The 19351-nt window shown below is 44.3% G+C and overlaps 1 protein-coding gene across 1 annotated transcript in view; it reads right to left on the bottom strand.

Moving 5' to 3' along the window:
* Window positions 1-19351, bottom strand: part of EXOC4 (exocyst complex component 4) — a 471200-nt gene that overhangs the window by 80205 nt on the left and 371644 nt on the right. Inside the window, 1 exon segment of the mRNA XM_056573178.1 lies at window positions 2074-2252. Coding sequence (XP_056429153.1) covers window positions 2074-2252 — 179 coding nt within the window.

Below are 19351 nucleotides of genomic sequence, written 5' to 3' on the forward strand. Positions count from 1 at the left end.
CTCCTGTGTGTAAGATCTACAGTAAAAGGAGACAGGCTGCAGACGCATCACATATAATACTCTGTACTGTGAGTTATGGTACAAAAGTTTTATTTTGCTGATCTATCAGTTACTGCACTTAGCTAGGAAAGTGCTGGGATGAGACTCTACCCTCTCTTCCTGCAAAAGAAGAGGCATTATGGGAAATGTAGGCAGTATTAGGAAATCATATGATTAGAAATATAGGAATTAAGATTGTTGGAAACCTATTAATGCCACATGAGCTAAAACACCATAAGCTAATTAATGATATTGCAATCTCATATTTTTTGGTTTGGCAACAGGTCCTCTTTACCCCTTAAAGGATGCAGCATATACCCTCTTTCATTCTATGAAGTGTGCTCAGGAGCTCAGCGTTCTTTATACCCTGTGGGTCCTGGCTGCTATCACAAGCCAGGACCTGTGGCTATGGACATCACCTATGGGACCAATGTCTAGCAATAACACTTAATGCCACAATCAAAGTTGATTGCAATGTCTAAAGTTGCTGGATGATAGGCATAGGGTCCCTATCTGCATTCATCTCATTGGATCAGCGCTCCGTCTCTACAGGCAATTTCAGCAGGCTGTAATAATGGAGCAACAATAATACTGATGCTGTGTAGGAAATAAGCCTCTTCCCTAATAAAAGTTTATATCACCCCTTTTACCATTTTTTAAAATAAAATAATGTAAACATAGATGAACATACGTGATATCGCAGCATGTCTGAAATGCAAAAGTGAGTATACCCTAAGTGTCAATATTTTGTGTGACCACCATTATTTTCCAGCACTGACTCCGTTCCTTGACATTTTATCACCTATGCCTAGGATAGAGGATAACATGTCTGATTGCAGGTGGTGCAGCCGCTGGGACCCCCCCACAATGTCCGGCGCAACCCCCTGTAATCCAATGCACGGAGTGAACTCCGCTCCCTGCTCCGTTCCAGATTCATGTCTACGGGAGGGGGCGTGACCGCTGTGTACTAGCTGTCACGCTTCCTCCCATAGACATGAATGGAGGGGGCGTGACATCACGGACACAGAAGACCCAGGCTTCCGTGTTCATGAGTGCCAGCCTAGGGATCGTAAGGGGTCCCAGTAGCCAGACCACCCACGATCAGACATGTTATCTCCTAGCCAAAGGATAGGGGATAAGATGTCTAGGGGTGAAGTACCCCTTTAAGCCTCTTGGGTATGGGGTTCACGAGAGCTTCACAGATTGCCAATGGAGTGTTCTTCCACTGCTCCATGACGACATCACGGCGCTGGTGGATGTAAGAGACCTTGTGCTCCCCCATCTTCCATTTTTGGATGCCTTACAGACCAATAGGGCTCTAACAGGTTCTCTTTAACAGCAGTTTAAACACCAGTTTGGTAAACCTTGTCTGCCAGTGGTACCAAGCATCCCTGAGGACTTCGGAAGTAACAAGACTCAAGGAAAAACCCTTAGTTTAAGGGTGTATGTTTAAAGACTTTTGGTTTGTTAAACCAAATGCATCTTCTTTACAAAACTTCCAAAATTGTGCCAAATCTGGGATTCACTAAGTATGTTATAAATCTAAGGCATATATCACACCTACTTCTAGAGTTTAACAAAGTGCAAATATATTAAAGCCATAGGCCCAGATTTATCAAACTGTGTGAGAGAAAAAGTGGAGTGATTTTCCCACAACAACCAATGCTTTCACTTTACCAGAGCTTGTTAGCTGAGCTCTGATTGGTCGCTGTGGGAAAATCACTCCACTTTTTCTCTCACACAGTTTGATAAATCTGGGCCATAAGCTATTTATTGGCACAAAAGGAAGTGAAATGCACTGCAGGCATTAAATGGCTTAAGTAGAAGCACCAAGAGTTATAATGCAACTTGCTATTTTGGTGCAGTCTACATCATTTTCAAGTTGAAAATGTCTGCATTCTATGAGACTTTTGATGAAGCTCCCCAAGGGAACAGGCATCAAATTGTTCATATGAACATATTCTTTTTTTTTGCTTCAATAACTATAAGAGAAGGCAAAAATATTACATACAGGGGCTCTAAATTAATACTTACTTTGTGCACTTGGTAGATTTGAAATTGCACATTTCAGTCTTCCTGCAAGCCACTCTAGACTCTCATGCAGATTGGCAAGGGCTTTCAAGTCACTGACATCAGTCATAATCTCATTCTGTGGAATTAGTTTGTCTCCAAGGTTTCCAATAAGGACTTCTGACTCTTTAGCAAATGCAGCCCTTAAAATGAGAAAAGCAAAATGACAGCAAATTTTTAAGAGAGAGTAATGAGCAAAACTCAAAAAAATTTCATACATAAGGGTGAGAATGCTGACAACTTATGAGCTAAGGAATATCATGAAAAAAGACCATGAGCTATGAGGGTTTTTCAATTATTCTCTATTCATATTTATATAAGATATAGATTTAATTAATGAAAAGACTCTCCCTACAAATTCAGTAGTACCCACAATGTAACCACTAAGGTTTAAGGAAACAAATCTAACAAAATTACCTACAAAAACACCCTAGATAAAATACAACATATAAAACATCAAACATGATACATGCATTTTAACTTTCTATTAAAACATAATGCTGTGTGTGCAGAAAAAGGTCAAGGTCCACATACAGAAAAAAATAAAAATAAACATGCTATGGGACATACCAATATAAAAATAACCAACTGCAAAAATTTTATAAAAGTGAAATTACTATTGTTAGAAGCTATAAAGTGCCAGTAAACACAATACAATAGAAAAAATGCATATGCTGCAACTGATACAAATGTTAAACAAATACAACCCCCATGGCTAATCAACTGTGGACACAGATCACCATCTCAGACCCTGGCTTACATTTTGCCACCAGACATCTACTAGGGGTATTGAGGTAGGGTAAAAGATGACCACCCACACCCCAACCGATCAAATGTTTAAATGACAGGGAAACGTATGGGAAAACAGCAATATTTTTCATACAAAATATATAGACTGGGATACATCTAATAGGACCTGAGTGGGTAAACAAGACACATTTATTCTTTATTTGGCGACATCAATCATAAGGAAAACTGATTTGGATCAGGCAAAAAATAAATATATAATTCTAATTATAGGTAAAAAAAATTGGGTCAGGTGTTATATTTACATGTAAGTACATCAATAAATCAATCTACATAAAATATTATATTATAATAACAAATAACATGTGGAAAACACTAAGTGGACTTTTATATTGCTTATTTGGAAGTTTTATCTTAAAAGTATTATTTCACTAATGGCATTGCAGTATATCATCATATCATTAACATGTGCCACAATATCCGGTTGGAAATAGTCTGACTTCTATGACTACTAATATGAAAAGGCAGTGATGCAAGCAAATTACATTACGGTCCCATGGTTGTCCGCATACTCCACAAGTGTACTTAGAAAGTGCTGGACATCCTGGAACTTTATAGAAATATTATCAATGTGGCAAGTGTGACCTGCATGCTAGACTAAGAGGAAGTGTGAGCCAGAGCTCCCTCAGGGTGGCTTCCACCCTCAGCCACTAAAAACCCTGAAATACCTATGCTGAGGGTCCGCAACTCACCTGGCCTTGATCGGGTGGTTGGCTGCTGCTGCCCTGCCTGTGGTGGAACACTCAATTCTCCTGCCGGGAAGTCCCTTGGTCTGGAGCTGAGGGCCATGGCTGTCGGGAGGTGCCAGAAGCTGAGATGTGGCTGGTGCTTATCTGCGGAGGTCTTCAGTGAGTTCCTGGGGTCCTGAGGTGCCACTGGTCTGGTGTGCAGGTGTCCGGGAGCTTCGGGTGGATTACTTGAGGGCTGTGGGGGCGCCGCCATAGTTACCTTCATGGGCGAACCCATCTGGTCTTCTAGGAGATTCCCACCGGCGGAACCGAGTGGCGCGCTGCACTTCACTTCCTCCCAGCACTGCTGACTTTCGGCTACAAGTGCGGTGCACACATCTCACCGCTGCTGAGAGCTGCACGGGTAATCTCTGTCTGGTCATCTGGATTATTCCTAGTGGTGGGAGAGCTCTACCCTCCAGGCTGGGCCTCTGCTTATCCTTTCCTACTAGTGAGGTGGAACCTCCTCTGCTTGTCTGCCAGTGTCTTGTGCTGCAGCTGTGCCTCTACCCTGCTCTGGAGCCATGAACTGTGAGTCTGCTTAACCTTGTGGTTTTTCCCCTTGGTGCTGGTCTGCTGCTTTATTGATAATGCTGCCTGTGGGATACCTTCTGTCTTTTCCCCCTTATGTCTACTCTCTACTTATCACTGTCTACCCTCCGTGTTGCTATGGGGGGCTCCCGCAACAAAGCTAAAATGTCAAAGGTTGCTGCAGAGGAGGCCTGGCAGTCCGCTGAGGATGACAACTCCTCGGATGAAGGTTCTCGGTGGCCCGTGTACCTACTCCTCTAACATCTCAAGTGTTGGCCCATGCGGCTAAAAAGCTCAGTCAATACTTCAGGGCCCAGGACCACCCGGGCCATGCTTCTCCTGACCCATCCCTCCCACTGTTGGACTGTCCTGACCGTCCCCCACAGCCCCGTTCTCTGGTCCGATCTTCCTATACTGCCTCGGATATTGACCAGAAATTTGCCAAAGCACTGGCGGCCATTACAACATGCCAAATGCTAATGCTTTCCAAAGTTGATGAACTGAGGCAAGACTTTGTAACTCTGCACCATGAAACCCAGATCAGAGAGTGCACTACGGAGGTGGAGCACAGGGTCTCTACAGTGGAGGATACATTGCATCAAATCTCTCCAGCACCAGATGAAAGGAGTGGCTGACCAGGCTTAAGGAACTCCTGCCTGCTGATACTTTTTCTCCTCACTTCTCAGTGGAGCGGGCGCATAGGGTCCCTGGCAGACCTCCAACACCTTAGGTCCTCCTAGACCCTTTCTGGTAAAATTGTTACACTACAGAGACGCTATGCTGAGAGCGGTGCACATTAAGAGTGAAGTTCTTTTCAACAGTGCCAGAGTGGCCTATCACCAGGACTTCTCGGTGGAACTCCGCAAGCAAAGAATGAAATTCACAGAGGTTTGCCAGAGCCTTGGGTCCAAAGGATACCAGTATGCTATGCTGTTCCCGGCGCAGCTGCGAGTAGTGGATGGCAAGTCTATGAAGTTCTTCACCTCTCCTTCTGATGCTCTGCAGTGGGTGGATGCTATGCTGTCTGCTCGCTCTCCAGGCTGAACGCTGCTGCTACAGGACGTATAGTCTTCCCTTATTGTTTAGTTAATCCAGGAGTTAGGGGTTCCCTCTTATGGGTCTTCCCTAGGTTCCTGCTCCCCTAGGGCTTTCAGTCACAGAGGTGTTGGCCTTAGGTGGGTTAGTTGTTCCCTATAGTTCTTTGGTTGGGGGGGTGGGTTGCTGGATTGTCTTCTTAGCTAGAGCTAGCTTCCCCTTGACTGTAGTTCTGTTTAGGGTATAAGTCTGCACATGTTTTCTTAGTGTAAGACAGGGAATATTGGGAATGTTCTTAACTGTGCTTGTTTTTCTGTTTTCATGTGTCTCTCTGCCCAGTTTGTTGGTATGCCTGTCGTCTGTCTGGTTTGTGTGCTCTGGGGTGCTCCTCCCTCCATCTGGTGTATTGGCATCGTCTCCTCTGGTGTAGCCCAGGTAGCCTGTGACCATTTTGGGTGTTTTGTTTTTCTCCATTGCTCTTTGTATTCTTTTAGTTTTGTCTTGGTGTTTTTGTATGTTCCTCCTCCTTTTAGGATGGAGGCGTTGGATGTAATTACTGCTAAATTGCTTACCTTTCCTGCTGACCCTGTTCTTTTTATAGGTGACTTTAATGTTGTTCCTGATCCACAGCTCTATCATATTAATGCCATGGACCTTGGCTCTCTTCCGCTTGCATCTTGACGTCTAGCGTTGGCTCTCATTGAAGTCTACAGATGGAAGTATCCAACTGACTTAGAATTTAATAGCGTGCAGTGCCTGCATCTTTTTTGATTCTTACCTTATTTATGGTTATACTTCTTGAAAAGGACTTGTGCACCGTGGAGTAAAAGGAAAAGCCTATCAATCTTTATGAGAGTGCAGATGGTAGGAATACCAGCTGATCGGGTGGTGCTCATTTGTGGGAGAAACGCAGTGTCTAGATACAATTCAACGAATAAGAGAACAAAGGCACTCACCCGGCTTGGTGAAAAAACTTCTTCTTTAATGCAGACTGTGCATATTTACAGCAGGATAGCGGTGGCAGCCGCAGCAAGAGCTGGACGCCAGTGTGCAAGATAGCTGGTGACCGCTGTTTCTTTCCCACAGGAACTTCAACAGACCATTTACCCTGACCTGTGCACTCCTCTTTTAAATGGGCACTGTCACCAACTTTATTTTTTGATATGTTGTAGTACTTATGTACTACAACATATCTCTAATATACTTTTATTATTATTTTTTTTATTAAAATTGTTTAATTTACATTTGAAAACCGGCCACTAGGGGGTCTCCCTCCTAGTGGCCGGCTGCAGCCTGGCGTGACGTCACGCCTGAAAAAGGACTGATGCGGCCGGGCATCGGTCCTTTTTCATTCAGCCTGCGCTCGCTCCCTGCCGGTCAATCAGACAGGCAGGGAGCGAGCGCATTGACTCCCCGGCCACTCCTCCCGCACATCGCCGCCGCCGCTATCCCTGCACGCCCGCTGCCGGACTCTGTAGTAAGTGTAATGAGGGAACGGGGTATGGCGCAGGGGGGGGGGGGGGGGAGGGAGACAGAAGGGACGATCTAGCGCCGCATGTAACTACTAATAGTTTATCTACACAGGGTGCCTCCAGCTGTTTCAATACTACAACTCCCAGCATGCCCTGACAGCCAAGAGATGTCAGGGCAAGCTGGGAGTTGTAGTGATGAAACAACTGGAGGCACCCTGTGTAGATGAACTAAGGGCAGAAGTCCCCCCCAGCAGGCATCAGTGACGTGGTGCCTGCTGGGGAAGTCTGCCTGGTAGTGAGCACACTGCCAGGCAGACAAAAGGCATTTTTAATATAGTAAAAATAAAAATTAAAAGCAGGGAGGGGGTTAGGGATAGATTGGCAATAGGCAGGGACAGAAAGAAAAAAAAAATAGGATGGTGGGAGCTACCCTTTAAGTGCACTCCCCTTCCAGTGACGTGGAACACACAGGTGAGTGGAAATTAGTATACAAGTAGAAAACAGTGCAATAAATATTCATATATAATTGCTAAAATCATGTAAAAAAAGGGGCGGTACAGCAATGGGGATGCCCACTGCATCCACTCTGGCAAATTTATTTTTGGCAATCTTTGAAGAGCGCTATGTCTTCTCTCCCGGGAACCCACACCTAAAGCATGTGAAATGTTACCTGCGGTTTGTAGATGACGTCTTTATGCTTTGGGACGGGTCCACAGAAGAATTTAATGCTTTTGTTTCCTTTCTCAATATAAATAACATGAACATGCGTTTTACTTCTAAGTGTAGCTATGAAGAAATCGAGTTCCTAGATGTTCAGGTGAAAATATCAAACGGCCACCTCAATACATTGGGATACCGAAAACCTACAGCAACTAATACCATATTACACTACAATAGTTACCACCCAATTTACACTAAAACAGCAATCCCATACGGCCAATTCTTGCGTCTTAAATGCATAAATAGCACAGACGAAACATTTGAAATTCAAGCCCAAGCACTGTCTAAGCGGCTGCTAGACAGAGGCTACCCGATGGAGACATTGGAAAAAGCCCTGCAAAAAACTAGAAAGTTAGACCGAAAAATGCTCCTGAAGAAAAGTCACAGAAAACATGCTAGATACAAAACTCCTGACACCGAAACAGGTCGCTTCTCTTTTTTGTTCAAATATAGTCCTTTGGCAGAAATTATTAAAAAATCCATTTATACTCATTGGGGATTAATAGAAAGGGATCCAACAATAGGCAACATTAGATTGCAGAAACCAATGATCACATTTAGACGAACAAAAAATTTGAAAGATGTATTAGTAAGAAGTCGCCACATCACTGATAATGAAAAATCTGAAAATTGGTTAAAGAAAATGCAAATAGGAGGAAACCGCAAGTACCTTACAGGGAAACAAGTCAATATAGGTGGTGTCATCAAAGAACCCATGTGCTGTAGAACTAAATATATATCGTTTATGCAATTATTTGTGAATGTAAAAGATTCTATATAGGAAGAACTATAAGACCAGTTTATATCAGATTTAGAGAATATGTTAAATCTATTAGTACAAGAAAAGGGTCACCACACCTGATAGAACATGTTAATACTATACATAATGGCGACATTACAAAATTAAAATTCACAGGCAAACAGAAATTAGAACTGATAGAAGGTTTTGACAATATCAAGAGACTTCGCGAACTAGAGGCAAGATGAATACTCCGTACGCAAGCACAAGAAAAAATAGGTCTGAATGACCGGATAGATATGGGAGTATTCCTATAAAGTAACATTGCATGAAGTTCAAGATTTTTTTCAAGTAGAATATAAGATTTATATATATATATATATATATATATATATATATATATATATATACATGCTAGCACCCATTTTTTTACATGATTTAGCAATTATATTTGAATATTTATTGCACTGTTTTCTACTTGTATACTAATTTCCACTCACCTGTGTGTTCCACGTCACTAGAAGGGGAGTGCACTTAAAAGAGGATTGCACAGGTCAGGGGAAATGGTCTGTGGAAGTTCCTGTGGGAAGGAAACAGCTGTCACCAGCTATCTTGCACACTGGCGTCCAGCGCTCGCTGCAACTGCCACCGCTATCCTGCTGTAAATATGCACAGTCTGCATTAAAGAAGAAGTTTATTCACCAAGCCGGGTGAGTGCCTTTGTTCTCTTATTCGTTGAATTGAACCTTTTCAAGAAGTGACCTTCCCTATGCCTCGGCTGACCTACTGCCTCTGGTAAGCGATATCCTATACACCAGTAGAGGGATCTCAGATCATTCTGCTCTTGTTCTTAGATTGGGCCAAGACTCTTCCTCTAAACTGAGGTGTATGCACACTGGGTGGCTTTGTGCTGAACCGATTTCTGGGGATATGGAGGAGGCACATACTAGTTATTGGGCTGCCCTGGATACCCTGGTCCAGTGGGATGCCTATAAGGCGACTATGAGAAGGGCTTTTATAGCAGGGGTGGCTGGCCAAAGGACCCTTCATGCTGCTATGGAACATGCCCTACAGACTGAGATAGGGGTGCTGGAGGCGATGATGGTTAGGGATCCCTCTCCCCAGGGTGAACAAGCGTGGGCCAAGGCCCAGAGATCTTTATTGATTTTGCTAAAAGATCGGGTACAGTTGAAATTGTTTGATAGGGAGGCTGCCTTATTTGAGTTTGGGGATAAGAAAGGAAGGCTCCTGGCCTATTTGGCGAAGGAGACTAGACCGATGTCATCTATTACCTGTATCCGTGGAATGGATGGCATCTTAGTCCGAGACCCTGTGGTGGTTAACCCCTTAAGGACGCAGAGCATATCCGCCCCCGTTTCAGAGTCCTTAAAGGAGTACTCCGGGATAAGAAAACTTATCCCCTATCCTAAGGATAGGGGATAAGTTTCATATTGCAGGGGGTCCGACCGCTGGGGCCCCCCGCGATCTCCCGTACGGGGCCCCGACAGTCAGCGGCCAGGGGCTGTGTCCGACCACCGCATGACACGGCAGCCGACACACCCCCTCAATACATCTCTATGGGAGAGCCGGAGTGCTGCAATCAGCAGCCTCTGCCATAGAAATGTATTGAGGGGGCGTGTCGGACGCCGCATCACGCGGTGGTCGAAATGAGCTATTTTGGCAAAGAGCCGAGAGCCCCGTAGAGGAGATCACGGGGGGCCCCAGCGGTCGGACCCCCCGCGATCTGAAACTCATCCCCTATCCTTAGGATATGGGATACGTTTTCTTATCCCGGAGTACTCCTTTAAGGACTCGGGCTTATGGGTACGTCCTGCATTCTTCCTGCCCCTGCCACTCCTCGGGCGGGGACTGGACCGGGATGCCTGCTGATATCATTCAGCAGGCATCCCGGCATATTGCCCAGGGGGGTCCTGAGGTCCCCCCCATATAGGCGATCGACGCAAATCGCCGGTCAATTCAGACCGGTGATTTGCTGTGATTCCGTTCTCAGACGCTCGCCGGGCGGGAATCAGAGCAGGATGCCTGCTGAAATCATTTAGCAGGCATCCCGGCAGAGCGCCAAGGGGGATCCTGAGATCGCAAGTAAATACAAACCGGCGGTTTCAGGTCACGTGTGACCCAATGACCCGGATAATGATGATCGGTGGTGTAATATACACCACCGATCATCATCATCCGTACAGTACTGGGGGGGCGGCACTGTTGCCACCACCCAGTACAGCAGTGATTGGGCGGCCGCAGTGACCGCACCAATCATTGCAGTATGGGGAGGTGGGTACAGGAGCATGCTGCTCCGTTCTGCCCACCATTTCACAGAGATCTGGTGTGCAGGATGGAGCCCCATGCTGCCATCTCCCCCTCAGAACAAAAAAAGTTAAAAAAAAAAAGTCCCCCCATGGCACATAAAGCAGTCAGGGAAAGCATTAGATTAGGAAGGTACAGCTAAGGGTTAAAAAAAAGAATTTTTTTTTTTTTGGTTTGACGTACCGTCTGTAGGCGTCCGTGGGTCCGTAGCACCTTTAGCTGGGTAACCCCGGCCCTACAGGGTCGCCGCGGTCTGCCCTCAGCCTTTTTTTGGGCGCAGACCTTTTTTTTTCCAGCATACCAACTGTAGGTGTCTGCAGGTCCGCAGCACCTTTAGCACTGGCACTACAGGGTCGCTGCAGTCTGCCCCTAACGTTATTTTTGGGGGGAACAGACCTTTTATTTCTTTTTGCTAAATGTGTGGCCAGGCACTCTTAGCTATAAAAGCCCACCCACCGCTGATCAGTCCCGTAGTACTGATCAGCGTGTTTTTTTTTGTGGTGCAGGCGCTTTTTCGGGTTATAACGACATTTTTAATTTTTGCACCTATAGGCGGTCCGTGCCACCAGTAGCAGGCCTGTGCTGTGTGGACGGACCGTACCTCTGTGTGCGGCCTGCCCCACCGCTATCAGTGATTTATCACTGATCAGCATTTATTTTTTTTGGTTCAGGCAGGTGCATTTTTTCGGCATTTTATTATTTTATTTTTCAGGAATTTTGTGTGGGAGTCTGTGTACGTGCCACCAGCCACTGTTGTGGGCTGAGTGGCCAGACCCCCCACTGAATTCTGCACCCCCTTCCGCCACAAAGCGCTAATCAGTGCGCACACCACTGATTAGGAAAACGCTTTTTTTGGGTGCATGGTTTTTTGTGCTAGAAGCACCACAGAGGACGAGGAAGACCCCACCTTCCTTATTTCCTCATCCTCCTCATCATCTTCTGATGATGAGCCACCAAGGCGGCGGAGACACCGCCAAGCAAGGCCCTAAACCTCCTCTGCTCCTGACCCTGTTCCCCATGCTAGTATGAGTCCCCATGGTGCTAATACTAGTCAAGCCCCGCAGTCGAGTTCACTGGTGCCCCGTACTGGCGAACTTGTTTGGACTCGTGATTCCTGAGTTTGTTGGCGACTCAGGAATCAAGATTGACATCGTTGGGTTCACTGAAATGGACTATTTCAATTTTTTTTTAAGTCACAACAGTTCGTCACTGCAAACCCAGGCTCATTTTTAGCTAGACTCAATGGATGGTATGCCGTCAATGCAGCCGAAATGAGGACCTTTTGGGGCCTCGTGCTGCATATGGGTCTAGTTAAAAAACCCAGTGCCAGGCAATACTGGAGTGGGGACGTCCTCTACCAGGCCCTGCTCTACGGTATGGCCATGACACGTCTCCTGTTCAAGGCCATTCGGAAATGTTTGCATTTCGGGGCCAAATTTTGGGAGGCCTATGTCCCTGGGCGGGAGGTCACTATTGATGAGTCTCTCATCAGCTTTAAGGGGAGACTCAGCTTCCGGCAATACATCCCATCCAAGCGAGCGCGGTATGGCGTGAAGATGTATAAACTTTGCGAGAGTACCTCAGGGTACACTTGCAAGTTTATGGTGTATGAGGAACGAGATTTCCGTATTGAACCCCCAGAATGTCACCCCCTGGGGGTTAGCTAGTTAGTTTGGGGCCTTTTGTATCCATTGCTAGATAACGGTTACCACCTTTACGTGGATAACTTTTATACTAGCATCCCTCTCTTCACATCCCTCGCCACTAGATCCATAAGTGGCTTGTGCGAAAGTCTGGAAGAATCAAAGAGGCCTTCCGCCCTATCCCCTACACGCTCCTATCCCCCGGGGTGAGTCCCATGCCTTTTCCCATGAAAACCTGTTACTGGTCAGGTATAAGGACAAGAGGGATGTCCTTATGCTCACCACAATTAATGGGAACAGCAGCACCCTTGTCCCTGTGTGAGGTACCGCGGGACTGGTCCTCAAGCCTGATTGTATTCTGGTCTATAATCAGCATATGGGGGGAGTTGATCTCTCTGACCAAGTCCTCAAGCCATATGATGCCATGTGGAAAACTATTTTGTACTTTCCCAGTAAGCTGGCAACACAGGGACATTCCTGCAGTTTCAAGAGGTAGTTCTAAAGGCTCTCATCTTTGGTGACCGCCAAGGAGCGGGTTAGAGCACCTCTGGAACTTCAGTGCGCCGGAATCGTCCCCGGCCAACACTTTCCAGGTGAGGTCCCCCACACTGGAAAGAAGGTACGATCCCAGAAAAAATGTAGTGTGTGTCACAGAAGGGGGATTTGGAAGGACACCACCACTCAGTGTGACACTTGCCCCGATCATTCGGGCCTCTGCATTAAAAACTGCTTCAGGGAGTATCTCGCTTCCATGGAGCACTACATTTTTAATCCATTCCCCTTATTTTAATTTCCCAGAATTATACTCCAATGTAGCAGTCCAGAGTACATTGTCTTCCAAATTTTAAAAACAAACATCCCCTCCCCCCCCAAAAAAAAACCTTTTTCCCAATACCCCTGATATCTTTCCCCCCCCCAAAAAATGGGTCATGGGAAACAGAGTCAACAGCATTGGGGGTTTGCAGTTGCCTCAAATGTGCAGCGCTCTCTCCCAACCTGAGCGGGGTGCACACTTGAGGTAACAGGTTAGGGACAGCCACACACATCACATTCCCATAATGATTCAGAGCATAGGGTTTGGGGCGGGCATAATTTTTACTTTCGGTTATACTCTGGGCAATCATTCTGGGAATTGGCATATCCGTATTAAAATTGCAAATCCCCCCCAATAGTACACTTCATCCATTCCTGGAAAAAAAATTTAGGGAACACCCGTCTGTTCCAAATCTCCACTTCAACCTTATACACCTTCCTAGGGGGTGTGCTGTTTGTAATAGGCTCACATGTGGGTGTTCCTTTCTTGCATTTTCCTCTGAATGTATGTAACTGTTAGGTCCGTAACAAACATCGGCCTCAAATGCGAAGGGTTCTCCCTCAGGAGCTCTGTCGTATTTCCAGGTGACAATTCGGAGTCACGTGTTAGTTGTTCCCAGAAAGATGAAGCAGAGCATAGGTTACAATTATCAAAAGCTACCCTTCATCCATTCCTGGAAAATAAATTTAGGAAACACTTGTGCGTTCAAAATGTCTTCTTTACCCCTATACCCATTCCTCAGGGTGGGTACTTTCTGTAATGGTGTCACATGTGGATGTTTCATTTTTGTATTTTCCTCTGAATGTATGTAACCGTCAGCTACGGATATGCCATAGGCCTCAAATGCAAACAGACCTCTATGACTTTGGAGCCTTGTTGTGCGCCTGCCCAGCATGTTACCCCATATGTGGATATATTTCCAAAAAAGCCCTCCAAAATTTGTAACCCAATTTCTTCAATTACCCCTTGTGAAACTGTTAAAAATTGGGTAACCCCAGCATTTTAGAGTTAGAAAAAACAAAATTTTCAATTTACGGCCCACTGTTCAAAAAACCTGTGAGGTATAAGTACTCACTGCACCCCTAGTTACCTTCATTGAGGGGTATCATTTCAAAATTGTGGTCACTTGACAGTTTTTTTTTTTTAGATTTTATGTCAGAACCTCAACCATTGCAGTGCAAAGCACCACTTTAGGCCTCAAATCTCATTGGTGATGTCTCCTAAGCCCTGTTTTGCACCTGCATAGTGCTTTACCGCCATATATGAGGTAGATTCTTATTCTAGAGAAATTGGGCTACAAATTTAGAGGAGCTTTTTTTCTCTTACTACTTGTGAAACTAAAAAAAATTTGGTTAATACCATAATTTTAGTGTTAAAAATCACTTTTACGGCTCACTGTTCAAAGAACCTGTGAGGTGTAAGTACTCACTGTAACCCTTGTTACGTTCCTGGAGGGGTCTAGTTTCCAAAATGGTGTCACATGTGGGGGGGGGGGGGGGTCTGCTGTTCTGGCATCATGGGAGGTTTGAAAATGCACATGGACCCCGACTTCAATTTCAGCAAAATTCTGTCTCCAAAAGACCAATGGCGCTCCTTCTGTTCTGAGACCTTTAGTGTGCCAGCAGAGCCTTTAACATCCACATATGGGGCATTTTCTTAATCGGGAGAAATTGGGATTATAATTTTGGGGTTTATTTTCACCTATTACCCCTTGTGAAAAAGAAAAATTTGGGGTCTACACCATAATTTTAGTGTTAAAAATCAAATTTTCCATTTTCACGTCCAACTTCAACGCAAAGTCGTCAAACACCTGTGAGGTGTTAAGGTTCACTATACCCCTTGTTACGTTCCTTGAGGGATGTAGTTTCCAAAATAGTATGCCATGTGGTGGTTAGTTTGCTGTTCTGGCACCATGGGGGCTTCCTAAATGCAACATGGCCCCCAAAAACCATGACAGCAAAATTCGTTTTCAAAAATCCCCCAGTTGCTCTTTCCCTCTTGAGCCATGTTGTGAGCCTGCAGAGCACTTTTTTTTTTTTATCCTTTTCAAAAATACTAAATTTCAATAACAGTAGTTATACATTCTTCATAAAATTGCACTTTCATTTTCTTCACATATTATAAATATTACAAGATTTTAATCCCCCCCCCCCCCCCCCCCCCATATACTTCTCAAGTCTGGTTCCAGTGCTCTATCCGACCCACATCACTTGTATCTATTACTGATTTCAATAATCCCTCCTCTCTTCTCCTCCTCCTTCCACATCCCACCCCCAATCATTGGGTAAAAAAATGAGAAGAGTACCATATAACTATATGAAAAAAAAAACTAATATTAACCCCACAGCTGACACAGAGACATAAAAAAGGAAGACTACATTTTGCCAAAATTAACTTAAGTAAGCCAAAATCCTTCTGGGAAAATGTCTTGTGGACAGATGAGACCAAGATAGAGCTTTTTGGTAAAGCCCATCATTCTACTGTTTACCGAAAATGAAATGAGACCTACAAAGAAAAGAACACAGTACGTACAGTGAAATATGGTGGAGTTTCAATGATGTTTTGGGGTTGTTTTGCTGCCTCTGGTACTGGGTGCCTTGAATGTGTTCAAGGCATCATGAAATCTGAAGATTACCAACGGATTTTGGGTCGCACTGTACAGCCTAGTGTCAGAAAGCTGGGTTTGCATTCGAGATCTTGGGTCTTCCAGAAGGACAAAGATCCCAAACATACGTCAAAAAGCACCCAGAAATGGATGGCAACAAAGTGCTGGAGTGTTCTGAAGTGGCCAGCAATGAGTCCAGATCTAAATCCCATTGAACACCTGTGGAGAGATCTTAAAATTTCTGTTGGGAAAAGACACCCTTCCAATAAGAGAGACCTGGAGCAGTTTGCAAAGGAAGAGTGGTCCGCAAGTCCGGCTGAGAGGTGTAAGAAGCTTATTGATGGTTATAGGAAGCAACGTATTTCAGTTATTTATTCCAAAGGATGTGCAACCAAATATTAAGTTAAGGGTGCCAATAATTTTTTCCAGCCCATTTTTGGAATTTGGTGTGATTTTCAGGGGTGCCAACATTAATGGCCATGACTGAATATTCTTTTGGAGATATGGTTTCCAGTACTGCGAACAATACTCCAAATGAGGTCTCACCAGTGTTCTGTACAGTCCCTGTCCCCACCTTTGTATATGACAGGCATGCAAGTGTATGTTGATCAGCATTTTGTGACCTCCCTTATCGGAGATGACCGTTGTGAGCGGGCATATCGGTGCAAAGGGGATGGAGACAAGGAAGCTAGGTATGCTGGGTCCCGTCTCCACTGTGCGAAGCAAGCCATTTACCAATTAGCCATGCCAGCTGATTCACCCTGTATCTCTGGGTATGACCAGGTATGCAATACATTATTGTAATCTGGTTCACCTGCAATATAACCCTGTGCATTGGGTTTAGCAGAGGTGAACTCACTGCCAGTTTCCCTTCGAGATCACTAATGAGCAAGGTGGTAACCTAGAGGAAGCATGAAAACATCTGCATTAACTTTAGCACCTTACTGTTTAATGGTTGACATGGAAGATAATAAGCTTGTCTGTTAAATTACAGAAAGGTGCTTATGACACCAGAAAAAAAGGTACTCAAGGTATGCCCAGGTGAGTGAAATAAGGTCGCTTTTCTGCATCCGTATTATGGCTGGAAGACTTTGAACTGACAGTGTCAAAGCTCCGTCCAAGTCTATCAATTTGGGTTATTAAAGGGGTACTCCAGTGGAAAACTTTTTGTTTTAAATTAACTGGTGCCAGAAAGGTAAACAAATTTGTAAATAACTTCTATTAAAAATTCTTAATCCTTCCAGTGCCTATTAGCAGCTGTATACTACAGAAGAAATTATTTTCTTTTGGGATTTCTTTTCTGTTTCGACCACAGTGCTCTCTGCTGACACCTCTGTTCATTTTAGGAACTGACCAGAGCAGTACATGTTTTCTATGGAGATTTTTTCCTTCTCTGGACAGTTCCTGACATGGACAGAGGTGTCAGCAGAGAGCACTGTGGTCGTGATAGAAAAGAAATCCAAAATGAAAAGAATTTTCTGTAGTATAGAGCTGCTAATAAGTACTGGAAGGATTAAGATTTTTTAATAGAAGTCATTTATAAATCTGTTTAACTTTCTGGCATCAGCTGATTTAAAAAAAGAAAAAAAGTTTTCCATTGGAATACCCCTTTAAACCAACTGTTGGACCTGGGGTTTGTCTTAAGGGAGTCTGTCAGCTCTGTAACATGTTCAGAGCTGCAGACATGGGCAGATAGCTGATCATAGGGAGATAAAATAAATGTTATGTTACTTAGTTGATGACTGTGTGCTCCGTTATAAAACCATGTCTTCCTTTCAAGCTAAAGTGCCATAGAGGTGTGCAGAGCTGCAGCATGCACACCTCCTCCCTGATAAGCTTCTAGCACTGCACCCTGTACATCAATCATGCAGGCCAGAGTGGAAAAGAAAGTAGACATGCATGCTGTATTTTTATTTTTTAAGACCAGGTTCAGCATTGAATTACAGATGCACAGTGATGTGCTTTCCTATAGGAAGTAGCCTTAAGTCAGTGAATTTAGCAGTGGAGTGGAAGACTGCCTAGAATCAAATCTTTATTAAAAGTATTAAATCTAAACATGCGAGTCTGCAGGAACAATTGCATCTATATTTCTTCACTAAACTTTCTCATACTGACAATCAATTTAAAAGACAGCTCTTTTATTTTAGCTATAGATTCCCTGCATAAAATAAAAGCATGGACAATTCTACAAATAAGTGGAGGATGAGAAAAAAGGACTGTGTTTAGCTACCTGAAGATAAAGGTACAAAACAATAGAATGTCCTTGATGGAGCTGTTCATACAGTACTGCCAATTATTCTCCATGTTTGGATTGTACAGAGTAAGCAGTTAACACCATAACATCCTATAGAATAAATTCTATGGACACATTTCCCTTTGCTAATATTAGCTCATCCATTTACATTACCATTCTAGGCAATATTTTGGTGTAGGTGTGTTTAACCCACATAACATACATTAACAGAGATAAGAGTGACATTGTCATCGCTTACTGATAGCACAGTGACTGTGTGAATATGCCTTTTGACTATGGCTGTGCAGGGGACAGCTGTAATGATTTGTTATGCTTCCAACGTCTCCTCGTCTTCTGTTCTCTCACATCAAAGTCAAGTCTGCTAATAATAAATGTAGTTCTAGGGCTGAAATTTCTGTTCTGTTAATGAAATGAGAGGTAACCTTTATATGACTTGAAGGACACCAAGTGCCAAACAGTCCTCAGGGCTTTAAAAACTAATTATACAAGGAGAATCCGTCCATTATTTCTTTCTTTGCCCTGGTGAGCAGAATGTGCTTAATATGCTGAAACCGTGACTGCTTACCTTGCCTGGGTGATGGCTGTTGACTCACGCATCCCACAACCTGAAACTCCAAGCACAAAACTCTTCACTGCTGGAGTGATCAGCTAAGTGCAGAGTATTGCAGATTGTACACAGTACACAAGTATCTGCCCCTGTCAGGAGGTAGCTATGGGGGTGCAGAAGGAGTCATCACACCCTTAAACATTAGGAGCTCCAAGGGCCCCTCTGCCACATAAGATACTTGTATTATAAATTGCACATATTATAGTAGATTATAGATTTTGCACTGAAACCTGTATGAGTGGGTCTGTGCCTCATTTGTAAAGGATATGTGTGAATAATAAATAGAAATAAAAAACAAGTAATGAAAGTAAAGAAGGAATGCAATGATGTACCAAAAGTATATAAGATATATCAGTCTAAAACAGAACACAAAATGCACAAAAAAGTAAAATCTGCCCTACAAAATGCAGGATCCCAGCAGAAACATAAAAAAAGGACGCTTTTGTTATAAGTTAAAAACAACAAGGTACACATATAGGGGGAGATTTATCATTATTGTCTTTGAAAAGTGAGTTTTTTAGGGGTACTCAGCCCCTAAACATCTTATCCCCTATCGAAAGGATAGGGGATAAGATGTTTGACCGTGGGGGTCCCGCCAATGGGGACCCCAGCGATCTCCTGTTGCACCCGGCGTTCGTTTAGAGCGTCGGGTGCAGCACCGGAGGCTCGTGACTTCATGGCCACACCTGCTCGTGACATCATCACCACGCCCCCTAAATGCAAGACTATGGGAGGGGCACGAAGGAAGTCACGCCCCTCCCATAGACTTGCATTGAGGGGGCGTGGCTGTGACATCACGAGCCTCCACCCCACCCCACATTGCCAGTCATCCAGCACGAAGCTCCGTGTGCTCCGTGCACTGGATGTCTGGGGTGCCAAAGCCAAGATCGCGGGGTTAAGATGTCTATGGGTGGAGTACCCCTCTGCAGTCATTTTTTTTTCCTTTGGTTTTGCTTATGTGC

Source organism: Hyla sarda, chromosome 4, assembly GCF_029499605.1.
Source record: "Hyla sarda isolate aHylSar1 chromosome 4, aHylSar1.hap1, whole genome shotgun sequence".
NCBI lineage: Eukaryota > Metazoa > Chordata > Amphibia > Anura > Hylidae > Hyla > Hyla sarda.